The 23,692-nt window shown below is 43.2% G+C and overlaps 4 protein-coding genes across 4 annotated transcripts; all 4 read right to left on the minus strand.

Moving 5' to 3' along the window:
* Positions 1-3,652: 3,652 nt before the first annotated feature.
* Positions 3,653-8,693, minus strand: zgc:92275 (uncharacterized protein LOC436885 homolog). Its single transcript, XM_034602192.1, has 7 exons — positions 8,325-8,693; positions 6,033-6,221; positions 5,443-5,621; positions 5,129-5,254; positions 4,737-4,856; positions 4,214-4,390; positions 3,653-4,099 (listed from the first exon to the last, which is right to left on the minus strand). The coding sequence occupies exons 1-7, from the start codon at positions 8,668-8,670 to the stop codon at positions 3,938-3,940; spliced, it is 1,299 nt and encodes a 432-aa protein (XP_034458083.1). The 5' UTR covers positions 8,671-8,693; the 3' UTR covers positions 3,653-3,937.
* Positions 8,694-9,857: 1,164 nt separating this feature from the next.
* Positions 9,858-13,390, minus strand: LOC117771619 (bile salt-activated lipase-like). The gene is made up of 11 exons (XM_034602189.1): positions 13,323-13,390; positions 12,991-13,138; positions 12,728-12,847; positions 12,446-12,643; positions 12,222-12,352; positions 11,775-11,882; positions 11,473-11,587; positions 11,031-11,217; positions 10,715-10,918; positions 10,332-10,541; positions 9,858-10,243 (listed from the first exon to the last, which is right to left on the minus strand). The coding sequence occupies exons 1-11, from the start codon at positions 13,383-13,385 to the stop codon at positions 10,051-10,053; spliced, it is 1,677 nt and encodes a 558-aa protein (XP_034458080.1). The 5' UTR covers positions 13,386-13,390; the 3' UTR covers positions 9,858-10,050.
* A 1,446-nt stretch (positions 13,391-14,836) lies between these two features.
* On the minus strand, positions 14,837-18,176 carry LOC117771621 (bile salt-activated lipase-like). Its single transcript, XM_034602191.1, has 11 exons — positions 18,096-18,176; positions 17,826-17,973; positions 17,632-17,751; positions 17,355-17,552; positions 17,151-17,281; positions 16,668-16,775; positions 16,425-16,539; positions 16,053-16,239; positions 15,754-15,957; positions 15,232-15,441; positions 14,837-15,113 (listed from the first exon to the last, which is right to left on the minus strand). Exons 1-11 carry the CDS (start codon positions 18,159-18,161, stop codon positions 14,936-14,938), a joined length of 1,665 nt encoding a protein of 554 aa, XP_034458082.1. The 5' UTR covers positions 18,162-18,176; the 3' UTR covers positions 14,837-14,935.
* Positions 18,177-19,737: 1,561 nt separating this feature from the next.
* On the minus strand, positions 19,738-23,447 carry LOC117771620 (bile salt-activated lipase-like). The gene is made up of 11 exons (XM_034602190.1): positions 23,324-23,447; positions 23,054-23,201; positions 22,860-22,979; positions 22,583-22,780; positions 22,379-22,509; positions 21,882-21,989; positions 21,639-21,753; positions 20,963-21,149; positions 20,664-20,867; positions 20,138-20,347; positions 19,738-20,019 (listed from the first exon to the last, which is right to left on the minus strand). Exons 1-11 carry the CDS (start codon positions 23,387-23,389, stop codon positions 19,842-19,844), a joined length of 1,665 nt encoding a protein of 554 aa, XP_034458081.1. The 5' UTR covers positions 23,390-23,447; the 3' UTR covers positions 19,738-19,841.
* Positions 23,448-23,692: the final 245 nt, after the last annotated feature.

Raw genomic sequence — 23,692 nt, forward strand, 5'->3', positions numbered from 1 at the left:
TCACTGTAGAACTGACTGAGCCAGCGCCTGTGCTTCTGGATGACTGAGTCCTCTTTCACAATAAGAGGCGTGGAGACATACTTCTTATTATTCCAGATCATCAAATCTTGCTCTGACTAGACACAAAAAAAAAAACAGGAGACCCTCACTGCAGAAGACCTTTAAATGTGTATGACACTTGATTTGTATTATATCTCTAGGAACTCTCTAATGGTGATTGTGCAAACTGAATCTGTCACCCAGTCAAACACCACATCAGAAGATATCTGCTTACTGTATCCACTGTCTTTGGCTTGACATCTAGCTGACTCACAGTGCTCAGATTGCAACAGGCCGGCTGGCAGGAAGGTCAAGTAAAGAGTAAACTGCTGAGGGAGCACCCCTAGATAGAATTCTGAGAAATTCAAAATAAGACTCATTCAAATGAGACAGGAGGCTGCACCGCACAGCAGAGCTGAGCCACAGTCAAGTGTGTGAAGACAGCACGGGGGGGGGATAGACACACTCTCAAGGAATTCGATATATCATGTACATGGATGCAATCATTCAGAGCAGTCCTGATTTGGGTCAACATGATTTGTGACTGTGATATTTTTGGGTCTGAGCCAGAGCTGGAAAGGCGAAACAAAAATACTTTAGTAAACTGCGTCATATTTTAGACAAATGAGGCCGATTGGAGGCGACTACAGCACATAACACAAAGAGCACACTGACAAACCTGCAGCCTGAGTGGACTCGTGTTCCAAACGTACCCTCTAGTGGCGTTTTGTGATTAATGCTCTGTAAAGCCATCACTGCAGAGATCTCAGTTTGTGATGTCTTGATGTTATTGGAGCTCGGCAGTAGATTAAAAAAATTATTTTAAAAACAAGTAGGCCATAATATGCAATCATCTACGGAGAGAAAGTAGACTATTACAACATATTAGGAGAAAGTCTACGGAAGGGTTTCGCTGGTAAGGGGTTTTAAAATGGAACAACACACACTTTCCCTAGAACACGTTGTGTAATTTAGAACGGTTATGGTTAACCTGTAGGTCAGTGAGTGGATTTTCCTGGAAGACAGCAGCTTCCTCAGAACAGGGATATCACAACTTGTTGCTCAGCAAACAGCCATTCAGCATTTTCCCTTTAAGTTGTAAGTCAACACCCATCATGAAGTAATTCAACACAAGACACAGCAGAAATGTATATTTCTTACCTCATGATTACTACTGAATGTCTTAAAGGGCCCATATTGTTTTTCTGGACTTTTACTATCCGTAATGACTTGAAGGGAAGTAATTCATATCCCATCAATACATGTTACTGACTTGACTTCTTCCCCGGAGTCCCTTTGCCTTATCGTCCGCAGATCCAGGGCCGCGGCTGTGGCCACATCATGGATTAGGATCTGTGGATCACGTATCAGAGGTCGTAATGGTGGATCCAGTATGGCGGATTCTGCATCGTGCTGGCTGATCGTGATAATAAAGGCAGATCCTTTATCGTGTTGGCATCAGATACTGGTAGTGGACCACGACCGAGGTGGCAGCTGATGATGGATCCTAATGGCGGCAGTGGACAATGACTGTGGACTATAGTGGCATCCGATCTTGATGGTAGATCATGATCTTGCTGGCTGCTGACCATGGACTATGATTGCAGCAGGACTGCTCGATACATAGTATTTCTCCTCAGACACTTGACCATTAATGACATTAATCCACCAATTCACTGACCTTCAGTTATACTTCAAAATGTTTACCCTAATCAATGCTGCTAAAACCTTTATCTTGATGTTCTCCTTTACACTTGACATCCATTGCACTTCTGTCCGTCCTGGGAGAGGGATCCCTCACATGTGGCTCTCTCTGAGGTTTCTACGTTCTTTTTTCCCTGTTAAAAGGGTTTTTAAGTAGTTTTTCCTTACTCTTGTTGAGGGTTAAGGGCAGAGGATGTCACACCATGTTAAAGCCCTATGAGACAAATTGTGATTTGTGAATATGGGCTATACAAATAAAATTTGATTGATTGATTGATTGATTGAAGGGGTCAGTAGGGACCCTCAAAGTATGAAGACACCCCTCCACACCAAGCAGACTTGTTGCTGAGCTAGCAGCTTGTTAGCTACCACAGGCTAACAACACTGAAGAAACACCAGAGCGTGGAGGGATGCTAGGAAGAGAATGTGTCCGTGCACGTTCCTCCTTAAGAACGTTACTGTTTGAGACCAGCGGCTACGCTTCATTTCCCCTGACGTGCCGTGTCGGTGTGCTCACCACGGAGTAAAGTCTACGTTACTCTGTATTGAAACCCCATTGTGAAACCGTCCAAACATGAGGATGGTGTAACGGACCGTTCAGAAACATCCTGTTGTAACCGACCGTCAATTGAAATGACGATAAGAATCATCCATTCATGCACATGGACACGCGTCGGTAAAGCAAGAGAAATTACGATATGATAATTAAATACATTTAAATCCATTTCAGATCAGCTACAGCAGTGAGGGGAACAAAAACTCACGACTGTGTGTTAAGACCTACACTGTGACAGTAAGCGAGTTATTACTTATGAAAATATATATATATATATTTAAGTTTGATCCATTCACCCTGTACCAAGTAATGCAAAATGTCCGGCTACAGGAAGTTTCCAGATCCTGTCCCGTTGGGTGGAGGTGTGACGCTACGTCTGAGATATTTTGAAATACAGATTCTTTGAAACATCCAGTGTGTGAGATTTAGGTGAAAGGGATGTATTGGCAGACATTTAATATCAAACAATCCTAGTGATGTTTTGAATAGTGTATGTTTCATCTTAATTGTACAAATTGTTGTTTTCTTTACCCTGGATTTGGCCCCTTTATATTAAAGTGATGTGTTATTTGGCTAATAAACTAAATAATATCACTGCTATTAAAAAAACACATTAATGGTGATTTTAATTTAACATTTCTTACCAAATTTCTTAGACCTTGCTTTTCCAATGTCAGCATTGACAAAGAGTCTACTGTTCAACTGGACGTTGCTACATCATGAATTCATATTAAACGTAACACCCTCTATTAAAATAGTTACACAACATGAGCTGTGTCTCAATGTAGAGGCTTCCCTTTTTTCGGAGACTTGCCTTTGAAGACATATTGCGTCACAACGGTGCTTCTAGAAGAACCATTTTTGAAGGGTCCTTCAAATATGCTCTTTCATTACCAAGCAACGAGGGCTGATCCTTCGCGGGCTGATCTATCCCAGGGTTCATTGCTTTTCAGGGAAAAGTCGTTTTCTATTTTATAGAAATGGAGATAATGGCGATGGCAATCAATGAGATGTACAATTCTAACACTTTTGGCAGGCTTCAACACAACCGAACAGTTACACCTGCTTAAAACCAAGGGACAACAAACGTCCTATTATGTCCAACTGCAGTAACTGTTGGACAAGCTAGTGACGCAGATCACAGAAATCCTCCGTAGTCTGGGCCGTCTTATTTCTGTTTGGCATTCATAGTCTAATCAGCCCAAAAAGGGGGGACACAGCTATGGTCTCGTAGGGAGACAGGCTACTGCACACAGACCTGGGTAAAGGACATTTCTGGAAGTAATAAAAGTACGAGAGTGTTTCAATCTTGACTTTTTGGACATTTTATGGACAACAAGGTAATTATGGCATTCTCAGTATTGTTTACTTTGATCAGTAAAACTGGTTCTTACAAATTTCAAACCAGTCACTTAATCAAATACATTTCAGGCACTTGTATAGACACAGGCTGGAAAGTCCCAGAAACACAGGCAAAGGACAGTTTTCATGGAAATGGAAATGGAAATGAAGGCAAATTCAGGTCACCTTTCCCCCTTAAATAAGTGACATATAAAATAAATTGTGGATTCTATGGAGAGACCCTGTTGAGACCCTGACTTCTCCCCTGCTGATCTCTCCTCCTCTAGTCCAGAGAGGTCAAAAATCAAAAGTGTCGTGCTGGTATTGCAGCCGCGGGCTGTTCTCGCTGTAGAACTGACTGAACCAGCGCCTGTGCCTCTGGATGGTTGAGTCTTCCTTCACAATCAGAGGCTTGGAGACGTACTTCTTATTGTTCCAGATCATCAAATCTCGCTCAAACTAGAAACAAAAAGAAAAACAGGAGAAGCTCACTAGACATGAATATATAAAATATATAAATGACCTGACAGTGAAAGACCATATCACTGTGATTCAGGTTTGTGTGTGAAGTACCTGAACGCTCTCTCCTGCCAGGATGATTTTGGGGATCAGAGGTAGGACATTCCACTGGTAAAAGATGGTGTGAGTGACACATTGCAGCAGAGGCTCCACTGGTGTCACACATTGTATGATCGTACCCCGGCCAATCAAAAGTTGCTCAAAATCGAGAAACACCAGTCCGGGACCAACCTGAAACACGAACAGATGTCTGCTCATTTCATTCTGTTTATTCTTGTGTGATGTGTATAATCCAGTTTTTGTGCACTAGGTATTGATTCATAAACTACATTCATATACTCTAAATAATATTTACGTTGTTTATGGCGTGAATACCATCAAGAGCCTTAAATGCACTTTCAGTCTACATACATTTTAATTCAGATTCATATGAGGTCACCATGATCTTTGACCTTTGACCACTGGCATCTCACCAGTTCATCTTTGAGTGACAACTGGTCAAAATTTGAAGAAATTCCCTCAAGGCAAAGTCGAGATATTATGTTCAACCGCATATATACGTTAAACTTTACCGTACCTGTGAGGCCACAACGTGAATATCCCCCAGGGAGCAGTGGTGTCCAAACAGAATCAAACTGTGTTTCAAGTACATCTTAGCACAGTGCTTGTTGGGCTCTGACTGTGGATCCCAGCAAGCCTGGAAAACACACACACACACACACACACACACACACACACACACACACACACACACACACACACACACACACACACACACACACACACACACACACACACCACCAGGTTTTGTAAAAATCCATTTTGTTGTTTTTGCATAATGTCGCTAACAAACACACAAACCAAACAGACTAATTACTACTTCATCCTCTCAGAACAAATATATCCTGCACCGTCAACATATCAAAATGTTAATGGCATAATGGAGCTAAAAGAGAGAGAGAGTCTTACCTTCCACTCATGTTGGAAAAATTTCAAGATTTGGCTGTTGGTGTGGCACAGATCGCTGCCGCTGATGATGCCCGGGGTGTGCAGATGATTGAGGTGAGCAAAGTCTCCTGCATTTTCAGGAATCTCCTGCAGAGAGGAGAAGTCGGCATGAAACACCATCATGACTGGATTGACAGACAAGCATCAAGACCGTTGACTGTACATAAAGATGGCGGGCTCCCTAAAAGTGAAGCCAAAGCATCTGGATCACCACCTGGTGGCTGGCTGCAGTTTTTTGGATTTTACCCTCAAAACAAACGTACACATCCACCTACTTGTATGTGAGCGTTGATGAAGTGCTCGGTTCGACCCCGGTAGACCCATTCTCCCTTTGTGATCGCTTGCTTCTCTGGGACAGTCCACTGAGGGTCCTCTCCGTCACAGTGAAACCACACCATGATGTGACCGTTGACCTCACAGCTGGGCCAGCGGCGCACCTTCGCAAAATCAGGCACTGAAGGACAAATGAAACCTGGAGCTTATTCTCTGTCAGGATGTATAAGGAGAAATTAGATTTTTATGAATGTAGAAAATCGACAAACAGTCTATTCATGCTAGCAAGAAGATGAACCATTTTCCATCAGTTTTCCACAATGGTTTTACATAAAATATAAACATAAATACACATCTCCTCTGCATTATTACTCTGTAAAATAAAAGTTTTTATATCGGTGTATATGGCAAATTAAAATCCTAGTTCTGATATTTCTCTGAAAGGCTCTTATTGCCGGATATTATTGGCCAATCGATAAATCTGCTGGGCTATAATCAATCTTCATGTTCCACCATAATCTTTTCATTTGTTTTTGCTTCACATGTTTGTCAGATGGTGAATGTGTGAGAGATTTCTCGGTTCGGTTCCTACCTTTCTTCGCGTAGGGGATCTTCACACACTTCCCATCATTCCCAGCAAACTGCCACCCGTGAAATGGGCACTCTATGCAGTTTCCCACCACCCGTCCTCCCACAGCCAGGTTGGCCCCCAGGTGAGGGCAGTAGGCGTCCAACACGTAGGCCTTGTCGTCCTGGCCTCGAAACACTGCCACCTGCTCGCCTACGAGAAATCATTATAACAGCGTCAGGCTTTAAATGCAATATTTCACCTGATTAAAAAAACGTCATCACTGTCTGTGTACTGTGTAGATAACTGTTGACCCTTGTGATACAAGAAGCTAGTCAGCGAGCAGTGGACAGAGTCATGACCCCTGATATCTGTCTGCAATGACAGACATCCCCCCACACGGCATCTTTGAAACAAATCTGACGGCTGATGGAGATTTTTTTGTTGAATACAAAATCAAGACATGTTTAAATTCTATTTATAGTAGGTTCACTCAGAAATAGGCTACTTTAGGCACCTGTATCCTTCTGTCTACAGGTGTTCCAGAATAAGCAGCACACATTTGACTCCGGGAATCGATTACTTCCACAGTAGATCTGTGACCAGTGTGTGTGGCGAGTGTGGAAATCGAACCTGGAGACCACATCTGGAGGTCTTCACTCTCTGTATCCACTGTCTTTGCTTGACATTTAGTTGACCCACCGTGCTGGGATTGCTCCCAGATTAGTGCAGGTCAGGTGTCAGTGGTGCAGAGCGTCACACTGCATCACACTGCTCATAAATATTGAGTCTGTAGGACTGTGGCCAAATATCCAAACTAGAATGGCTCTCAGTAGAGCTCATACGTCCACCAAGGCCCAACTGTCCCTTTGGGAAACCAAGGGACACCAAATTACACACACTCATAAATATCAGTCATAAACATGCCTAATATGAGAAGTTTGGTGGAAATCCTTTGGGTAATTTCTGCGTGATCCTGAAAACGCAGATGAAAACATAACCTCCTTGGCAGAAGTAATAAATATAACATTAGAGTTTTAAAGAAAAATATAATGGCCCTTATTCACTTAAACGATTAAGCAGGAATCAGCAAATAAACTGACGGTGAATTAATCAATTAGTTGAAGCTTTAATACCTTTATGTGATAATTGAGTTATTACAGTAGCGGATCCAGGTGCTGGACCGGGGGGGGGGGGGGGGGGGGGGGGGGGCACTGGCACTAGAGCTAACATGGATGTTGGACATAATTGGCCCCTCTGTGTCAATTGCCCCCCCATTGAGAAAAAATCCAAGATCCAATACCAAGTTATTATCAGTAACCACAACATTCACCTCCAAGACACCTTTAGGTTAAATGACACGCGAGTCGCGAGCTGTTAGAATGAGGCTTTGTTCAAAAGGAGAACGTCACTAAGCAGCGCAGAGTGTAAACCTCTCAAACAATGGCAGCGGGCCAGTGTGTTTGCTGTGTGTTGCAACTACTTTGTCAACTGAGCTGGTCTCATCTTACCTGGAAACTACTAACGTAGCGTGAAACTTTTCCTTCCCAGGAAAGGTTGCAAAATGATTCTGTGTCAATAAAGTGATCGGTTGGTTAGTTGTCTCTATATTGTAGGAGGTGAGATTGTACATGTAATTCATCCATACTTCAGATCAGGTAAAAGTGTTTTTATAAATATTAAAACATTTGAACACGTGAGAATGACACTTTTTTGCCTGCATGTGTCCATGTTTGGCATCAATACGAGTAATGTAAAAGATTAGCTGCTTTGTTTTTTGTAATCCATTTGATTCCAGTCTCTAACTGCAAAGCAGACATTTGGGCTGGATACTTTATTAACTCAATACACTCATTTACTCATACTGACCCAGTTACTGCAGTTACTGAATACTCTCAGTGAGGGTTAGGGTTAGTTACTGAATACTCTCAGTAACCGAATACAGTTACTGACCCAATTACTCTCAGTTACTGCATAAAGTTACTGACCTTTGTACTCTCAGTTACTTGAATACGTTTAGTTACTGCAGTCACTGAATACTCCCAGTAAGTGAATACAGTTACTGACCCAGTTACTGACAGCAGCTGACTGTAATCGAGTCAGTATCTGAATACCATCAGTAACTGATAGTAACTGAACACAGTAAGTGACCCAGTGTATTCCTGTACATCTGCTGAGTTATGTGAATGAACCTGACGGAGCTCACAGATAAAAGTTATTGTGTTTTATTAAATTGTTGTAACTTTGCAAAATGAACACAGCTTAACATCATATCATTAGTTGTTATGTTTATTATATTATATATTATTATCATACCTAGAACCGTAACATTTCTGACCTGGCCCCTCTTCAGCACGCATGTGTCCAGGACTCGGTACCACCCGTTCGGATAGACCGGAGGCAGGTCACCGATCTTCCTCCTGCGGCGCACCTCGTTCGCCGCCTGGGCTTTGGAGCGTCCGTCCTCGGGGACGTATCCCACATCGTCCAGGGCCCTGAGCAGCACCAGGGGGCAGAAGAGCAGCCGGTAGAGCCGCCACGCGGCGTAGATGAGGACCCCGGCGATGATGATGCGAACCGCGGCCCCGGCCTTAGCATCCAGCGGCCCCTCGAATCTCCACATGAGGTCCCCGGAGAAGAGTCCAGCAGGTGGCGCCTTCATAGCGGATCTCCAGGTCTGCTCACTGGAGCGGGGTAAGTGGATGAGTTTGGTTAGGAAGTGTCCTGGAGACAAGGTATTTAGTCAAGCTACGCCCATGGTCTGACACTAAGTTAGTCCCTTTGTGAAATCCATGAAATCCATACAGTGATTCATAGGTTGAAATATGCCTCCAGCTTAAGTGACTGACAAATGTTATTTTGAAAACCTCCAGCAGCAGGTTTGATGCTCCTCTATAGTTTGGTTCTTCCACATCAAACTGTGAATATGTGTCTGTGTAGATGTGGCTCAGTGTGAGGTTTAAACTGTGAAGTGCCTTCAAACAAACTGCTGCCACAAACATCGAGATGCAAAACAAGACAAAAAGTGCAGAAAAGAATTGGGCTGGGCCGTCCACATACTTTTGTCCGTATAGTGTATTAATAATAATAATAATTCTAATATACACTACCGTTCAAAAGTTTGGGGTCACCCAGACAATTTCGTGTTTTCCATGAAAACTCACACTTTTATTTATCAAATGAGTTGCAAAATGAATAGAAAATATAGTCAAGACATTGACAAGGTTAGAAATAATGATTTTTATTTGAAATATTAATTTTGTTCTTCAAACTTTGCTTTCGTCAAAGAATGCTCCATTTGCAGCAATTACAGCATTGCAGACCTTTGGCATTCTAGCTGTTAATTTGTTGAGGTAATCTGTAGAAATTTGTCTTCCGATTTACGAACAAGGTGCTGCACGACAAGAAAACAAATGTTTGAAATATAGTGGGAAGGTCATTAGTAGTGCTTGTCTAATAATAATAATAATAGTAACTGTGCATTTCTAGTCTGTTATGATTGAGAATCATATTTTTGGGGGCCAGTCTGAGACGCCTGCAGCTCATAACACAAAGTTAGACCTGTAGCCTGAGTGGAGCAGATGCCTGTTCTGAATGCACCCTCTACTGGTCGTATGTGATAAATGCGCTGCAGTTTGTGTTTAATTCACAAGGCCAATATTTACAAAGAAATCATGTTTTTCACAATCATTTAAAAACAAATAAATATCATTTGTAATTATGTATGGAGAGACATTGGATTCACAGTGGTCACAACCATGTATTAAATTATCTGCAACGTGAAAATAAGATTTACAAACAGGAATAACACTGTAAATATTGTTTTCTGGGCTTGTGCACACTAACATTTATTGTATTAACTTAAAAACAAGTTTTTATACAGTTTACATATTATTGTATTTACTCCTGATTATGTCTAAGGATTCCACTTTAGTCAGGGTCATCTATATAGAAAGCCACAGAACATGTTTTTTTCACATATGAAGTTTATTGTACAGACTGTTATTAGTACAATATGTGTCTTAATCGAGCTAGAAATGCATCACAGAGCATCTGTGTCATGATACGATGGAAGGCCGGGCAGGGTGCTGATCCACAGGCGGACAAAGCGTGACCTCATTTCCTGTCCAGTGGAGCTCTCGTTCATTTTAGCGTTGATGTCCAGGAATTGGTATCCATTACTGGTACATTCAGGCCAGATCACAGGCACCGCCAGGTTTCCTTTGTTGGGGTTTCTGGGAAAATAATAGTGAAAGTTTTGATGTGAAGTTTTATAAAATTGTTGTTATGTTTTTGCACAAGCATAATAAGTGTTTTTTTTACCCAGTTCTGGCAAAGTTAGTCCAGTATGCGATAATATAGCCAGACAGGTCTCTGTGTCTGTCTCCGTAAGCGCTCGGTGTGGAGAAGGGTTTGCCAAACACGAACTGGAGGTCGTCCGCGTGGTCGGCTCCCGTCCAGTCATGGAAGGGTTTGCCTGGCCCGGCCAATAAACTGGGCTCAGAGAGCAGGTAGGAGAAGGTGCGGCCAGACCTGTTCAACACCATCACAACATGTTTCCTCATTATCATCAATCTGACGATGCCAGTCTCAAACTTTAACTTCCAAAGTCCTGAAAGAAGAAAATATCTCGACTTTTTCCAAACACAAACTAAAGTATTACTTTGTCATGTTATATTAAGCAGGACTGTAACTCGTGGCCTCACCTGGCGTTTGCAGTGTGCAGGTAAATGGCGGTCTGAATGGGAACGAGGAAGATGTAATCAGTCCCAATGTCCACTGCAGTTCTCTTGATGGTCTCCTGACTGGGTTCTGACCCCCAGTTGGAGGAATATTCAGTGAAGGCGACTTCCAAACCAGCTTGGCCCTTGTCTTTGGTATAAGAAGCAAGGAGACGCCTTATGTCTTCTCTGCAGAGAAAATAAAGCCGTGCTCGGTTAGTCAGAGGACAGTGGAGGCTCCTACGTGTCATGATTTAAATTTCAGAGCTATAGGAGCGCCTGGAACAAAATGAGGCCTCACACAGGAGTGTCTTGATTCTTGTTGCCCAGGGAGGGAATGTCTTTTGAGGTGAAGAGGTGACCGTCCATGTTATTAACCCCCGCAATGTAGTCTATGTCGGCGGCGTTCTGGAACAGGTTGCTGGGCTGATCAGGGAGGAAGTCGCCATCGACAACCGGAGACAGAAGCAGGTTCTTCACACCAGGATCTGAGAAGGATTGAAACAGATTTAATCATAAAGTGGCATCTTATGGCGCGTCCGTTTTTATTTGTTTCTGTTGTTTTTTTGGGCAGAGCTCATTTTTAAAAGGCGCAGGAGGAACTTTTAAGGGACTGATTTCTATTAGTGTGTAAAAATTGGTCCAGCTTGATTTGATTTAAGGGGACTGTTGGCCCTCTGTGTATGTGACTCTTTCCTGGGTTCATAATTTCACATTTGTGGATGTGGAGGAGTAACGCTCACGGTCCGGGGAGCCCTGTTGGATGCTAGGAGAAGCCATGCAGAGAGTCGCAGCATCAGTCGATTTCAGACAGTCCACCATCCTGTCGTCAGTGGGGCAGCCGACCTTCGCAGCAACCTGAGCACAAACATGAAATCAAGCCGTGTTGTAAGCTGACTAGTGAGACGCCTTCTTGCTAGTTTTAACAACGTAATTATATCAGCTGATATTTACATTAAAAGTCAGAACTATAAAATGTAATGTTTGTATCGCTGAAAGTCCAAAAACCAATGACGTCCTCCGTGAAGATCTGATGGTGACATACCTCCTCGGCGATCTTTTTTGGGTTCCTGCTGAGAGCCCAGGGGCAGAAGGCAACTCCACTCTGGGAGATGGCTCTGTTGAACAGCCCTTTGTTGTGGGGGGAGAGCATCTGCGTAGGAACACATGCAAATAGCATCAAAATTACTATAGTTTACTATAGTTTACATGAAATAGCTGTTTAGGACCTTAAACTTGAATGAAGACACGACAGTGAACGTTACATTGCTAGTTTGATTACATCCAGTTCAGTTACAGATTTAAATTAATGTGTCCAAGACCTGCATCGATATTTCAATATAAAACCGCCCTCATGTCAAGGAATGGTTAAATGCTAACGTTAGCTACCTAAGTAATTTATGAACTATCAAGAAAATGATTAGTTGGAACTTGCAAACGTTTTCTGGATGAGAAAGTTGTAACGTAATGTTTTGTTAGCTGAGCCTCTCACCTGGAAGTTAACATTGGCGCCACCTGCAGACTCTCCGAAGATGGTGACGTTGTCGGGGTCTCCTCCAAATGAGCGGATGTTCCTGTGCACCCAGGCGATGGCGGCGTGCTGGTCCCACAGACCGTAGTTCCCTGTCATGGTGACAAATTTTGAGTCAAACGCACATTAAACTAACTCCAACACTATTTCTTTTGTTTCGGTCAATCCCCATTAATCGTACTCACCAGGTAAATTGGAGTCCCCTGTGCTGAGGAAGCCCAAAGTTCCCACACGGTATCCCACCGACACCACAATAACATCCCCCTTGTCTGCAATTTCCTGACCACTGTACAGATAATTGTTCAGAAAGTTCGGCCCCATTGAGCCACCGACCATGAAGCCGCCTCCGTACAACCAAATCATCACTGGGAGGTTGGAGGACACTAGAGGAGAAAAATAAAGAATTAGAAACTCCTCTGCTGTATCAGTGCTTCTCATGTCGATGTGGTGAAACATAAAGAAGGTACCCTGTCGGCCATGAGGAACCCAGATGTTGAGGTACAGGCAGTCCTCACTACCGAAACTCGAGGTCTGGAACATGCTGATCTGGAGACATCGGTTGGCAAACTTAGTTGCCTTCAGTACGCCTGAGGAAGAAAAGCATTGTTATTGCTCCTTCTCAGTGTTAAGGGGGGATTTTTGCAGTATAAGTGAAATTTCTTAGCTTCTACATCAAAAAATACATATTCAAGTGTCCTGCTCTGTTTGGTCAGATCAGATCTGAACGCACCGTCCCAGCCAGGGTGAGGTTTGGGTTTCTCAAAGGTTCCAGGTTGCGCAGCAAAGGGAATTCCCTTGAAAACGTCCACAGATCGGAAAAGACGGAGCGGAATATTTTGTCCCTGAACGCTGCCGCCTTCTGTCTGCACCACCCCCAGCTGGACACACAGTCAAAAGAAGAGCATTCCCATTCACTTACAGTATATAACACAGTGGAGTATGAAAAATAAAGAGCACAACAAAATAAACGACAGCTCGTAGAAGAACTATTAAAGTGTCAGGATTGTTTGCACACTATTTCATTTTCACATATTTGCAGATTCCGATCATGATTTGACTTACAGAGGCTGCAGAGGCCACTCCCAGGGACAGAACAGCCGCCAACAAAATCTTCACTTTCTCCATGGCTGTCCAGTAACCAGCAGATGCCTCTCCACATGCTTATATACACATAGACCACCTCCCCCTAAATATAGCTGTTTACACATGTTATACAACCTGTGGTCTCACCGGACAATATTTGACCTCTGAACCTCTGACCTCTGATGGGAAGCAGCAAGGTGCAAACTTGGCCAAACGAAGAGATAAGTTCAAGTTTTAAAATGATAGACGAATACTCACTTTATGCCAAATTTAAATCACAGTTTGCTAGTATTTAACATGGAGGGGACAATATTTTACTTTTTAAAATATTTTTGATATTTGTTTCAACATCTCTATTCAACCCTGTCTCCTAGAAATTAATTTTCTATAAAACTAAATACTGCAAATACGTAAGAAACCATAGTTAGTGGCTGGTTTATTTTCAGAGGCTTTATTCTGACATGAGAACCACAGGTCTGTTTTAGTAAGAGTGTTGTTTCCTTCATTTGTATTAAATGTTGACGCTGTCACACTTTCTTGAATGACTACAAATGACTTACAAAACAATTGTAAGATACAGCGTGCACATAAAGAGCATATACATTGTAGATGTACACATATTGAAAAAAACCTGAGCCCATGGAAGAGAGAAATCTCATTGGTGCTTGTAAAACTGGTACAAAAGCTGAGTTGTTGTTGATTTACAGACGCAGGTGGAGTATTTCTCAGATTGTTGAAAAAAACGAGGTTAGCGATAAGATAAAAACCTCCAAGATAACACACAACACACACAACAGTGCTGCAAGTTGCCTGAAAAATGTATTTGTGTTTCAAGACAAATCCCTTTTGATCCTTCCTGCCGTGACAGATCCACACACTCCATCAGTATTCAAGGACTTATGCTTCATTTCACTGTAGAGCTATTCAGGAATTAAAAATGTCCCCTGATATAACATTTTAAACTGAAGATACTCACATATATCCATTCAAACATAAGCATACTTTCTTCTTAAAGGGGTAAGTTTAGCAGCTTGACTTTTTTAACTTGTAGGCCTATGCTAGCTGTGTTAGCTGGCTAGCTAACTGGATGCTAGTTAATGCTGACAGGCTGGTAACAGTATGGCAGTGCTGTCATGTATTGCCGGAACCTGATCATTGCCCAGTTGTCAGATTGTCTTGTTGTCAAGCTGTGCAGATTGTGTATTTGTACCTGACTGGTTTGTTGAAGACAAACAATCCAGCAAAGACAATTTTTTTTAGACTCTTGATTTTGTTTATTTGGCATTATGAGGTTAACGCACACTTGTGCACCAATGATAATGTTCTGCACATTAAATAAACTCAATACCAAAACATTATAATGTCATAGCAGTCGTGTCTGTTATCGTTGCTGAGCTAAAACACACCTTAACTTCAAATGCACACATGCAAAGGGAGTTTTTTGAGCACTACATTGAGGCACAATAAAATATTAAATAAAACAAAACAAAATATAATTTGTACATATCAATTTATTTATGATGCACAGTACTGATGTGATTCCTTACATCTAATGGTTCTACACTTAAGGTTATTGCACAAGCTCTTTATTCTTAGACGGTTGGGGAAAGGTTGGGCAGGACGCTGGCCCAGAAATGAACGTAACGCATTCTCATCTTCTGTCCCACAGAGTCTTTCTTCATGTTGGAATTGATTTCCAGGAACTGGTGTGAGGTGCTGGTGAATTCGGGCCATGTGACGGGCACACTCAGCTCTCCTTTGTTGGGATCTCTGTGGAAGCAAGGACAACAGAGCAACTGAATTGAGGCATTTGTGTTTTTCTATTTCAGTCACTCTTTTATCTTCAATTTCTGCGATTCCACTGTATATTGTGTCTGCAGAATTATACCCAGTTCTGGCAAAGTTGGTCCAGTAGGCAATCAAGTAGCCGGAGACGTCACGGTGGCGAGGCCAGTATGCCAGTGGCGTGGTGAAAGGCTTTCCGAACACGTATTGCAGGTCATCAGCATGGTCGGCTCCCATCCAGCTGGGGTAGGGTCTGCCTATGCCGCCCATACGGCTGGGCTGGGAGAATAAGTAGGAGTAGGTACGGCCAGTTCTTTAAAAAAAAAGAAAAAAGATGCTCTCTACAAGCTGTATTCTTATTAAATATAGATATAATATATATATATATATATATATGTACAGTATATATATATATATATGCAGGGGTCTGGTTATAATGACATACGTCTAGTTGTACAAGCCTTGTTTTGCACCTTACCATTTAGTTCCTTTAAATTTATCCTCCTACCTTTGCCACCATGGAGCCGAGAGATGTTAGCTCCACTTTTACTCCCCAACTACTAAATCAATATGGTGAAACAATGATAAGGACAATGATAACGCTAATAAAAGACCCTTTTCTCACTTGGCATTGGCAGCATGAAGGTAGAGAGCAGCCTGTGTAGGAACCAGGAAAATGAAGTCTGTTCCGATCTCCACCACAGTTCTCTTGATGATTTCCCTGCTTGGTCTGGATCCCCAGGTTGAGGTGTATGTGGAGTAGGCGTTGTCCAAACCAGCCTTGCCCTTCTCCTTGGTGTACGAACCCAGAAGCCTCTTCACATCCTCACTGCACATGTGAATGGTTGGAAGTTAGGTCTGATAAAACACTGCTCTGTGGTGGCAGTCGATGTTTCACACTGATCACATGACACTTGAACTCACACATGGGTGTCCACCAGGGGAGAGTTGATTGAAGGAACATCTACACCGGTGAAGAGGTGTCCATCCATGTCGTTGATTCCAGCGATGTAGTCAATGTCAGCGGCGTTGTGGAACAGGTTGCGAGGGTCATCAGGCAGGAAGTCGCCATCGATCACGGGAGTGAGGAGCAGGTTTCCTATGACGGGGCCTAACGGGGGCAAGATACCACCAGACACTCATTACAACTGTGGCATCTTACTTACCATTTGACGGAGCTGCTGTTGACTTGTATAAACTAACACTTAATCATGTTGTGCATATTGTATCTGAAGAATACCTTAACTTTTAGGGTTAAATGTAATCTAGGCGACTGTGTGTGGTTGCAGTGCTTACTATCAGGTGAGCTGGTCAGACTGAGCGTGCCGGCCATCGTTAGGAGCGCGGGATCGGTCATCTTCAAACAAGCGGCCATTGTTTGATCCGTGGGGCAGTTGACCTTCAGAGCGACCTGAGGAGAGGGTTCCATTTACATTTAATATACACTGATGTCCATCTTTAAATGCCTGATAACTATTAATAAGAGACGTCAAAGTCTAATAGAGGAAGTGGAAAGATCTATGAGAATCCGTGATGTACCTCCTCAGCGAACCTGCGGGGGTTCATGTTGATGGCCCACGGGCAAAGGGCAACTCCACTCTGGGAGATGGCTCTCTTGAACAGACCTTTATTGTGGGGAGAGAGAGTCTGTGGGCAGACACACAAAAAAACAAAGAGGTTAGACTCAAACATACAAACTATGCATTGTATTCAGGTGCATTGCAACAGGGTAGGTATAGCAGGCAATGGTCTGGGGGCCTGAAGAGGAGAGGGACAACTCTGTTAAATTCTTTGATCGGCTATGACACTCCATGCCACGGGGCCTGGTCAGGGGGTTTCATGACCCAGTGTCCCCTGTGCATTTGGTTTGGTTTTCTACGATGCAGGGCCCCCTTGGTCCCTTTTACCTAAGACCCACAAAGTCCCTTGAAACGCTCCTGATTTTATCATCATGTTTTTCGACCTCTCAGGTGTTTCCACTTCAACACGCTCAATGAGCATGATTCTAGAAACAAAACTCACCTGGAAGCTAACACTAGCTGCACCTGCAGACTCTCCAAAGACGGTGACGTTGTCCGGGTCTCCTCCAAACGAGCGGATGTTCCTGTGCACCCAGGCGATGGCGGCGTGCTGGTCCCACAGACCGTAATTTCCTGACAAGATGGAACATTTCATTATAATATAATTGATTCTGTGGCTGTTGTGACAGAATAAACTGCCATCTACCTGGCATGCTCGAGTCTCCAGTGCTCAGGAAGCCCATAGTTCCCACACGGTATCCCAGTGTCACCACGATAACATTTCCTCTTTCTGCAATCTCCTGACCGCTGTACAGATAATTGTCCAGGAAGGTAGTACCCATGGAGCCTCCGACCAGGAAGCCTCCTCCGTAGATCCACACCATGACGGGCAGATTTTTGGAGACTACAGACCAAACAGAATCAGAGGCAGCTGCAGTGTTGATCTATCGTGAACGACACTTGGTGCTTCTCTCTGTGTTTACCTGAGCGGCCATGGGGAACCCAGATGTTGAGGTACAGACAGTCCTCACTCCCTCTGGTATCGGTCATGATGAGGTTCACCTGAATGCATCTCTTTTTGAACTCAGTTGCCTTCATGACACCTGATAAAAGACACACACGGTTTAAGTTTTGGTCTGATTGTCAGATCTAATTTGTGAGAAGGTCAATCACCCACCGTCCCAGCCAGGGTGACGCTGTGGCTTCTCAAACCTTCCAGGGATGTCAGCAAAGGGAACCCCTCTGAAGACGTCCATGTGACGACGGTACCCGAGACGAATGTTCTCGCCCTGCACCATCCCCCCCTCCGTGTGCACTACCCCGAGCTACAGAGATTCAGCACAAAAAAATTGTGAAGTAACAAAATCACAGCACTACATCAATGACATTTGGCAAATGAACATATTAGAATTTAACAAATGTGATATTGTTATTGTGAAGAACTCACAGAGGACCCGGTGATCACCTCCTGGAACACAGCAAAAGCAACCAAAAGCCCCAGCATCGCCATCATAACTGAGAACCAGGTTGGTTTTCAGGCTTGGTCTTTTATAAAGGGGACTCCACCCCTGAACATCTGACCACTGGGCAGTGTGAGGGCCACTTTTCTCGCTGTTACATAATATTTACCCACCTTGTCCACAAAGCACAGAAAACATTCTAACCTCTTTGCCTTTAATGGAATATCAAATTAAAGCAATTTTACAAAGGTACAGTATGTGAGATATATTAATATGGATGTTAATTGTCCTGTGACTGCACAGTTAGGTTGTGTTGGGCTTTACAATCATTTTGAGGCATTAACTTGATTAGGTCTCACATAAAGATGGTTTATGATACTAACCTTTGAGAAGTGACTTTCCAACTTTTGCAGTTTTGCATCAGGAATCCAACCTGGACTATAAATACCTTTTATAACCTCCAATAAAGAAGAACTTAAGTAAATTAAGATGGAATCTATCTTAAATACTTTATAAAAAACATATAATGATACAGGACTTTTCAAAACCCATTTTACAATGTGCCTGATATATGGCACAATATTAAAAAGGACATTAATCAAAATTTTTTTTAAAAAGAAACGTTTATGTCCATCCAGACATATGCAGTTAAGAGATTGAAGGAATTTTAATTAAGTGTATTTTAGTAAAGTTTCCAGATCGACCTCCAAAATGTGTGTTACTGATTCATTATCTGACCACATTTGACTATATTTTGCATTTAAATTCTTGACTAAAAGCCGTGTTTTGTGGGGTCACGACCTCCGACCACCGAATTCTTATCAGTTAAACCTCGAGTCTGATTGAACATCTGTGCAACTTGTAATTTGACAGTCTCCACATGTTCTAATTTCATTTCACAATATATCTGAATGACATCAGGGGAAATGAACGGAGCTCACCATGTAGTAGGCAAATACGGGCAGCAGCAGTTTCAGTTTATCGGGGTGGATGTTGTTGCTGGCCTTGACTGCGTTCCGAGACCAGATGGGCCGGCTCTCGAACATCTAAGCACAAAAAGTTTGTTTTTTAAAGCAAAAACAGACGTATTTCTCGGTCATAGGTTACTAAGCTGGTTCCACTTCTGGTATTAAACTGCACATATATCCATTCAAACATAAGCATACTTTCTTCTTAAAGGGGTAAGTTTAGCAGCTTGACTTTTTGAACTTCTAGGCCTATGCTAGCTGTGTTAGCTGGCTAGCTAACTGGATGCTAGTTAATGCTGACAGGCTGGTAACAGTATGGCAGTGCTGTCATGTATTGCCGGAACCTGATCATTGCCCAGTTGTCAGATTGTCTTGTTGTCAAGCTGTGCAGATTGTGTATTTGTACCTGACTGGTTTGTTGAAGACAAACAATCCAGCAAAGACAATTTTTTCTAGGCTCTTGATTTTGTTTATTTGGCATTATGAGGTTAACGCACACTTGTGCACCAATGATAATGTTCTGCACATTAAATAAACTCAATACCAAAACATTATAATGTCATAGCAGTCGTGTCTGTTATCGTTGCTGAGCTAAAACACACCTTCTTTTAGCACTACATTGAGGCACAATAAAATATTAAATAAAACAAAACAAAATATTATTTGTACTTGTCAATTTATTTATGATGCACAGTACTGATGTGATTCCTTACATCTAATGGTTCTACACTTAAGGTGCAGAGTTATTGCACAAGCTCTTTATTCTTAGACGGTTGTGGAAAGGTTGGGCAAGACGCTGGACCAGAAATGAACGTAACGCATTCTCATCTTCTGTCCCACAGAGTCTTTCTTCATTCTGGAATTGATTTCCAGGAACTGGTGTGAGGTGCTGGTGAATTCGGGCCATGTGACGGGCACACTCAGCTCTCCTTTGTTGGGATCTCTGTGGAAGCAAGGACAACAGAGCAACTGAATTGAGGCAGTTGTGTTTTTCTATTTCAGTCACTGTTTTATCTCCAATTTCTGCGATTCTACTGTATATTGTGTCTGCAAAATTATACCCAGTTCTGGCAAAGTTGGTCCAGTAGGCAATCAAGTAGCCGGAGACGTCACGGTGGCGAGGCCAGTATGCCAGTGGCGTGGTGAAAGGCTTTCCGAACACGTATTGCAGGTCATCAGCATGGTCGGCTCCCATCCAGCTGGGGTAGGGTCTGCCTATGCCGCCCATACGGTTGGGCTGGGAGAATAAGTAGGAGTAGGTACGGCCAGTTCTTTAAAAAAAATGAAAAAAGATGCTCTCTACAAGCTGTATTCTTATTAAATATAGATATGATATATATATATATATATGTACAGTATATATATATATATATATATATATGCAGGAGTCTGGTTATAATGACATACGTCTAGTTGTACAAGCCTTGTTTTGCACCTTACCATTTAGTTCCTTTAAATTTATCCTCCTACCTTTGCCACCATGGAGCCGAGAGATGTTAGCTCCACTTTTACTCCCCAACTACTAAATCAATATGGTGAAACAATGATGAGGACAATGATAACGCTGATAAAAGATTCTTTTCTCACGTGGCATTGGCAGCATGAAGGTAGAGAGCAGCCTGTGTAGGAACCAGGAAAATGAAGTCTGTTCCGATCTCCACCACAGTTCTCTTGATGATTTCCCTGCTTGGTCTGGATCCCCAGGTTGAGGTGTATGTGGAGTAGGCGTTGTCCAAACCAGCCTTGCCCTTCTCCTTGGTGTACGAACCCAGAAGCCTCTTCACATCCTCACTGCACATGTGAATGGTTGGAAGTTAGGTCTGATAAAACACTGCTCTGTGGTGGCAGTCGATGTTTCGCACTGATCACATGACACTTGAACTCACACATGGGTGTCCACCAGGGGAGAGTTGATTGAAGGAACATCTAAACCGGTGAAGAGGTGTCCATCCATGTCGTTGACTCCAGCGATGTAGTCAATGTTAGCGGCGTTGTGGAACAGGTTGCGAGGGTCATCAGGCAGGAAGTCGCCATCGATCACGGGAGACAGGAGCAGGTTTCCTACAATGGGGCCTAACAGGGGCAAGATACCACCAGACACTCATTACAACTGTGGCATCTTACTTACCATTTGACGGAGCTGCTGTTGACTTGTATAAACTAACACTTAATCATGTTGTGCATATTGTATCTGAAGAATACCTTAACATTTAGGGTTAAACGTTTGGTTTAGGCAAAATCTGCCGACTGGAGGCGAGATAGAAACATGTTTGTAATCTATCTGCAATGTGTATTTCCATTCACTCTCAGTTGGACCTTACGCAGTCTTGCCATGTCAGGTTTCTCTTTCTGTCCAGTTAAATTGCTGGTTCATAAAACACACAGCTCCTACAGGTAATGTCTAGAAAAGCAGCTCTATAGCAAGTAGCAAAATTTCTTCGCAGGTGTTTAAAACACACTTTTGACTTGGATGTTTATTCTCTGTGCGATGCTGTTGTATAAAGAAACAATATCTGAAATGTAAATGTAATCTAGGCGACTGTGTGTGGTTGCAGTGCTTACTATCAGGTGAGCTGGCCAGACTGAGCGAGCCGGCCAACGTTAGGAGCGCGGGATCGGTCATCTTCAAACAAGCGGCCATTGTTTGATCCGTGGGGCAGTTGACCTTCAGAGCGACCTGAGGAGAGGGTTCCATTTACATTTAATATACACTGATGTCCATCTTTAAATGCCTGATAACTATTAATAAGAGACGTCAAAGTCTAATAGAGGAAGTGGAAAGATCTATGAGAATCCGTGATGTACCTCCTCAGCGAACCTGCGGGGATTCTTGTTGATGGCCCACGGGCAAAGGGCGACTCCACTCTGGGAGATGGCTCTCTTGAACAGACCTTTATTGTGGGGAGTGAGAGTCTGTGGGCAGACACACAAAAAAACAAAGAGGCTAGACTCAAACATACAAACTATGCATTGTATTCAGGTGCGTTGCAACAGGGTAGGTATAGCAGGCAATGGTCTGGGGGCCTGAAGAGGAGAGGGACAACTCTGGTAAATTCTATGATCGGCTATGAACGGTAGACTGCGACACTCCATGCCACGGGGCCTGGTCAGGGGGTTTCATGACCCAGTGTCCCCTGTGCATTTGGTTCGGTTTTCTTCGATGCAGGGCCCCCTTGGTCCCTTTTACCTAAGACCCACAAAGTCCCTTGAAACGCTCTTGATTTTATCATCATGTTTTTGAACCTCTCAGGTGTTTCCATTTCAACACGCTCAATGAGCATGATTCTAGAAACAAAACTCACCTGGAAGCTAACACTAGCTGCACCTGCAGACTCTCCAAAGACGGTGACGTTGTCGGGGTCTCCTCCAAACGAGCGGATGTTCCTGTGCACCCAGGCGATGGCGGCGTGCTGGTCCCACAGACCGTAATTTCCTAACAAGATGGAACATTTCATTATAATATAATTGATTCTGTGGCTGTTGTGACAGAATAAACCGCCATCTACCTGGCATGCTCGAGTCTCCAGTGCTCAGGAAGCCCATAGTTCCCACACGGTATCCCAGCGTCACCACGATAACATTTCCTCTGTCTGCAATCTCCTGACCACTGTACAGATAATTGTCCAGGAAGTTAGCACCCATGGAGCCTCCGGCCAAGAAGCCTCCTCCGTAGATCCACACCATGACGGGCATATCTGTGGAGACTACAGACCAAACAGAATCAGAGGCAGCTGCAGTGTTGATCTATCGTGAACGACACTTGGTGCTTCTCTCTGTGTTTACCTGAGCGGCCATGGGGAACCCAGATGTTGAGGTACAGACAGTCCTCACTCCCTCTGGTATCGGTCATGATGAGGTTCACCTGAATGCATCTCTTTTTGAACTCAGTTGCCTTCATGACACCTGATAAAAGACACACACGGTTTAAATTTTGGTCTGATTGTCAGATCTAATTTGCGAGAAGGTCAATCACCCACCGTCCCAGCCAGGGTGACGCTGTGGCTTCTCAAACCTTCCAGGGATGTCAGCAAAGGGAACCCCTCTGAAGACGTCCATGTGACGACGGTACCCGAGACGAATGTTCTCGCCCTGCACCATCCCCCCCTCCGTGTACACTACCCCGAGCTACAGAGAGAAGCACACAAAAAGTTGTGAAGTAACAAAATCACAGCACTACATCAATGACATTTGGCAAATGAACATATTAGAATTGAACAAATGTGATATTGTTATTGTGAAGAACTCACAGAGGACCCGGTGATCACCTCCTGGAACACGGCAAAAGCAACCAAAAGCCCCAGCATCGCCATCATAACTGAGAACCAGGTTGGTTTTCAGGCTTGGTCTTTTATAAAGGGGACTCCGCCCCTGAACATCTGACCACTGGGCAGTGTGAGGGCAACTTTTCTTGCTGTTACATAATATTTACCCACCTTGTCCTCAGAGAACCCATTCTAACCTCTTTGCCTTTAATGGAATATCAAATTAAAGCCATTTTACAAAGGTACAGGATATGAGAAATATTAATATGGATGTTAATTGTCCTGTGACTGCACAGTTGGGTTGTGTTGGGCTTTACAATCATTTTGAGGAATTAACTTGATTAGGTCCGACAT

The sequence above is a fragment of the Hippoglossus hippoglossus genome, chromosome 12 (assembly GCF_009819705.1).
Source record: "Hippoglossus hippoglossus isolate fHipHip1 chromosome 12, fHipHip1.pri, whole genome shotgun sequence".
Taxonomy (NCBI): domain Eukaryota; kingdom Metazoa; phylum Chordata; class Actinopteri; order Pleuronectiformes; family Pleuronectidae; genus Hippoglossus; species Hippoglossus hippoglossus.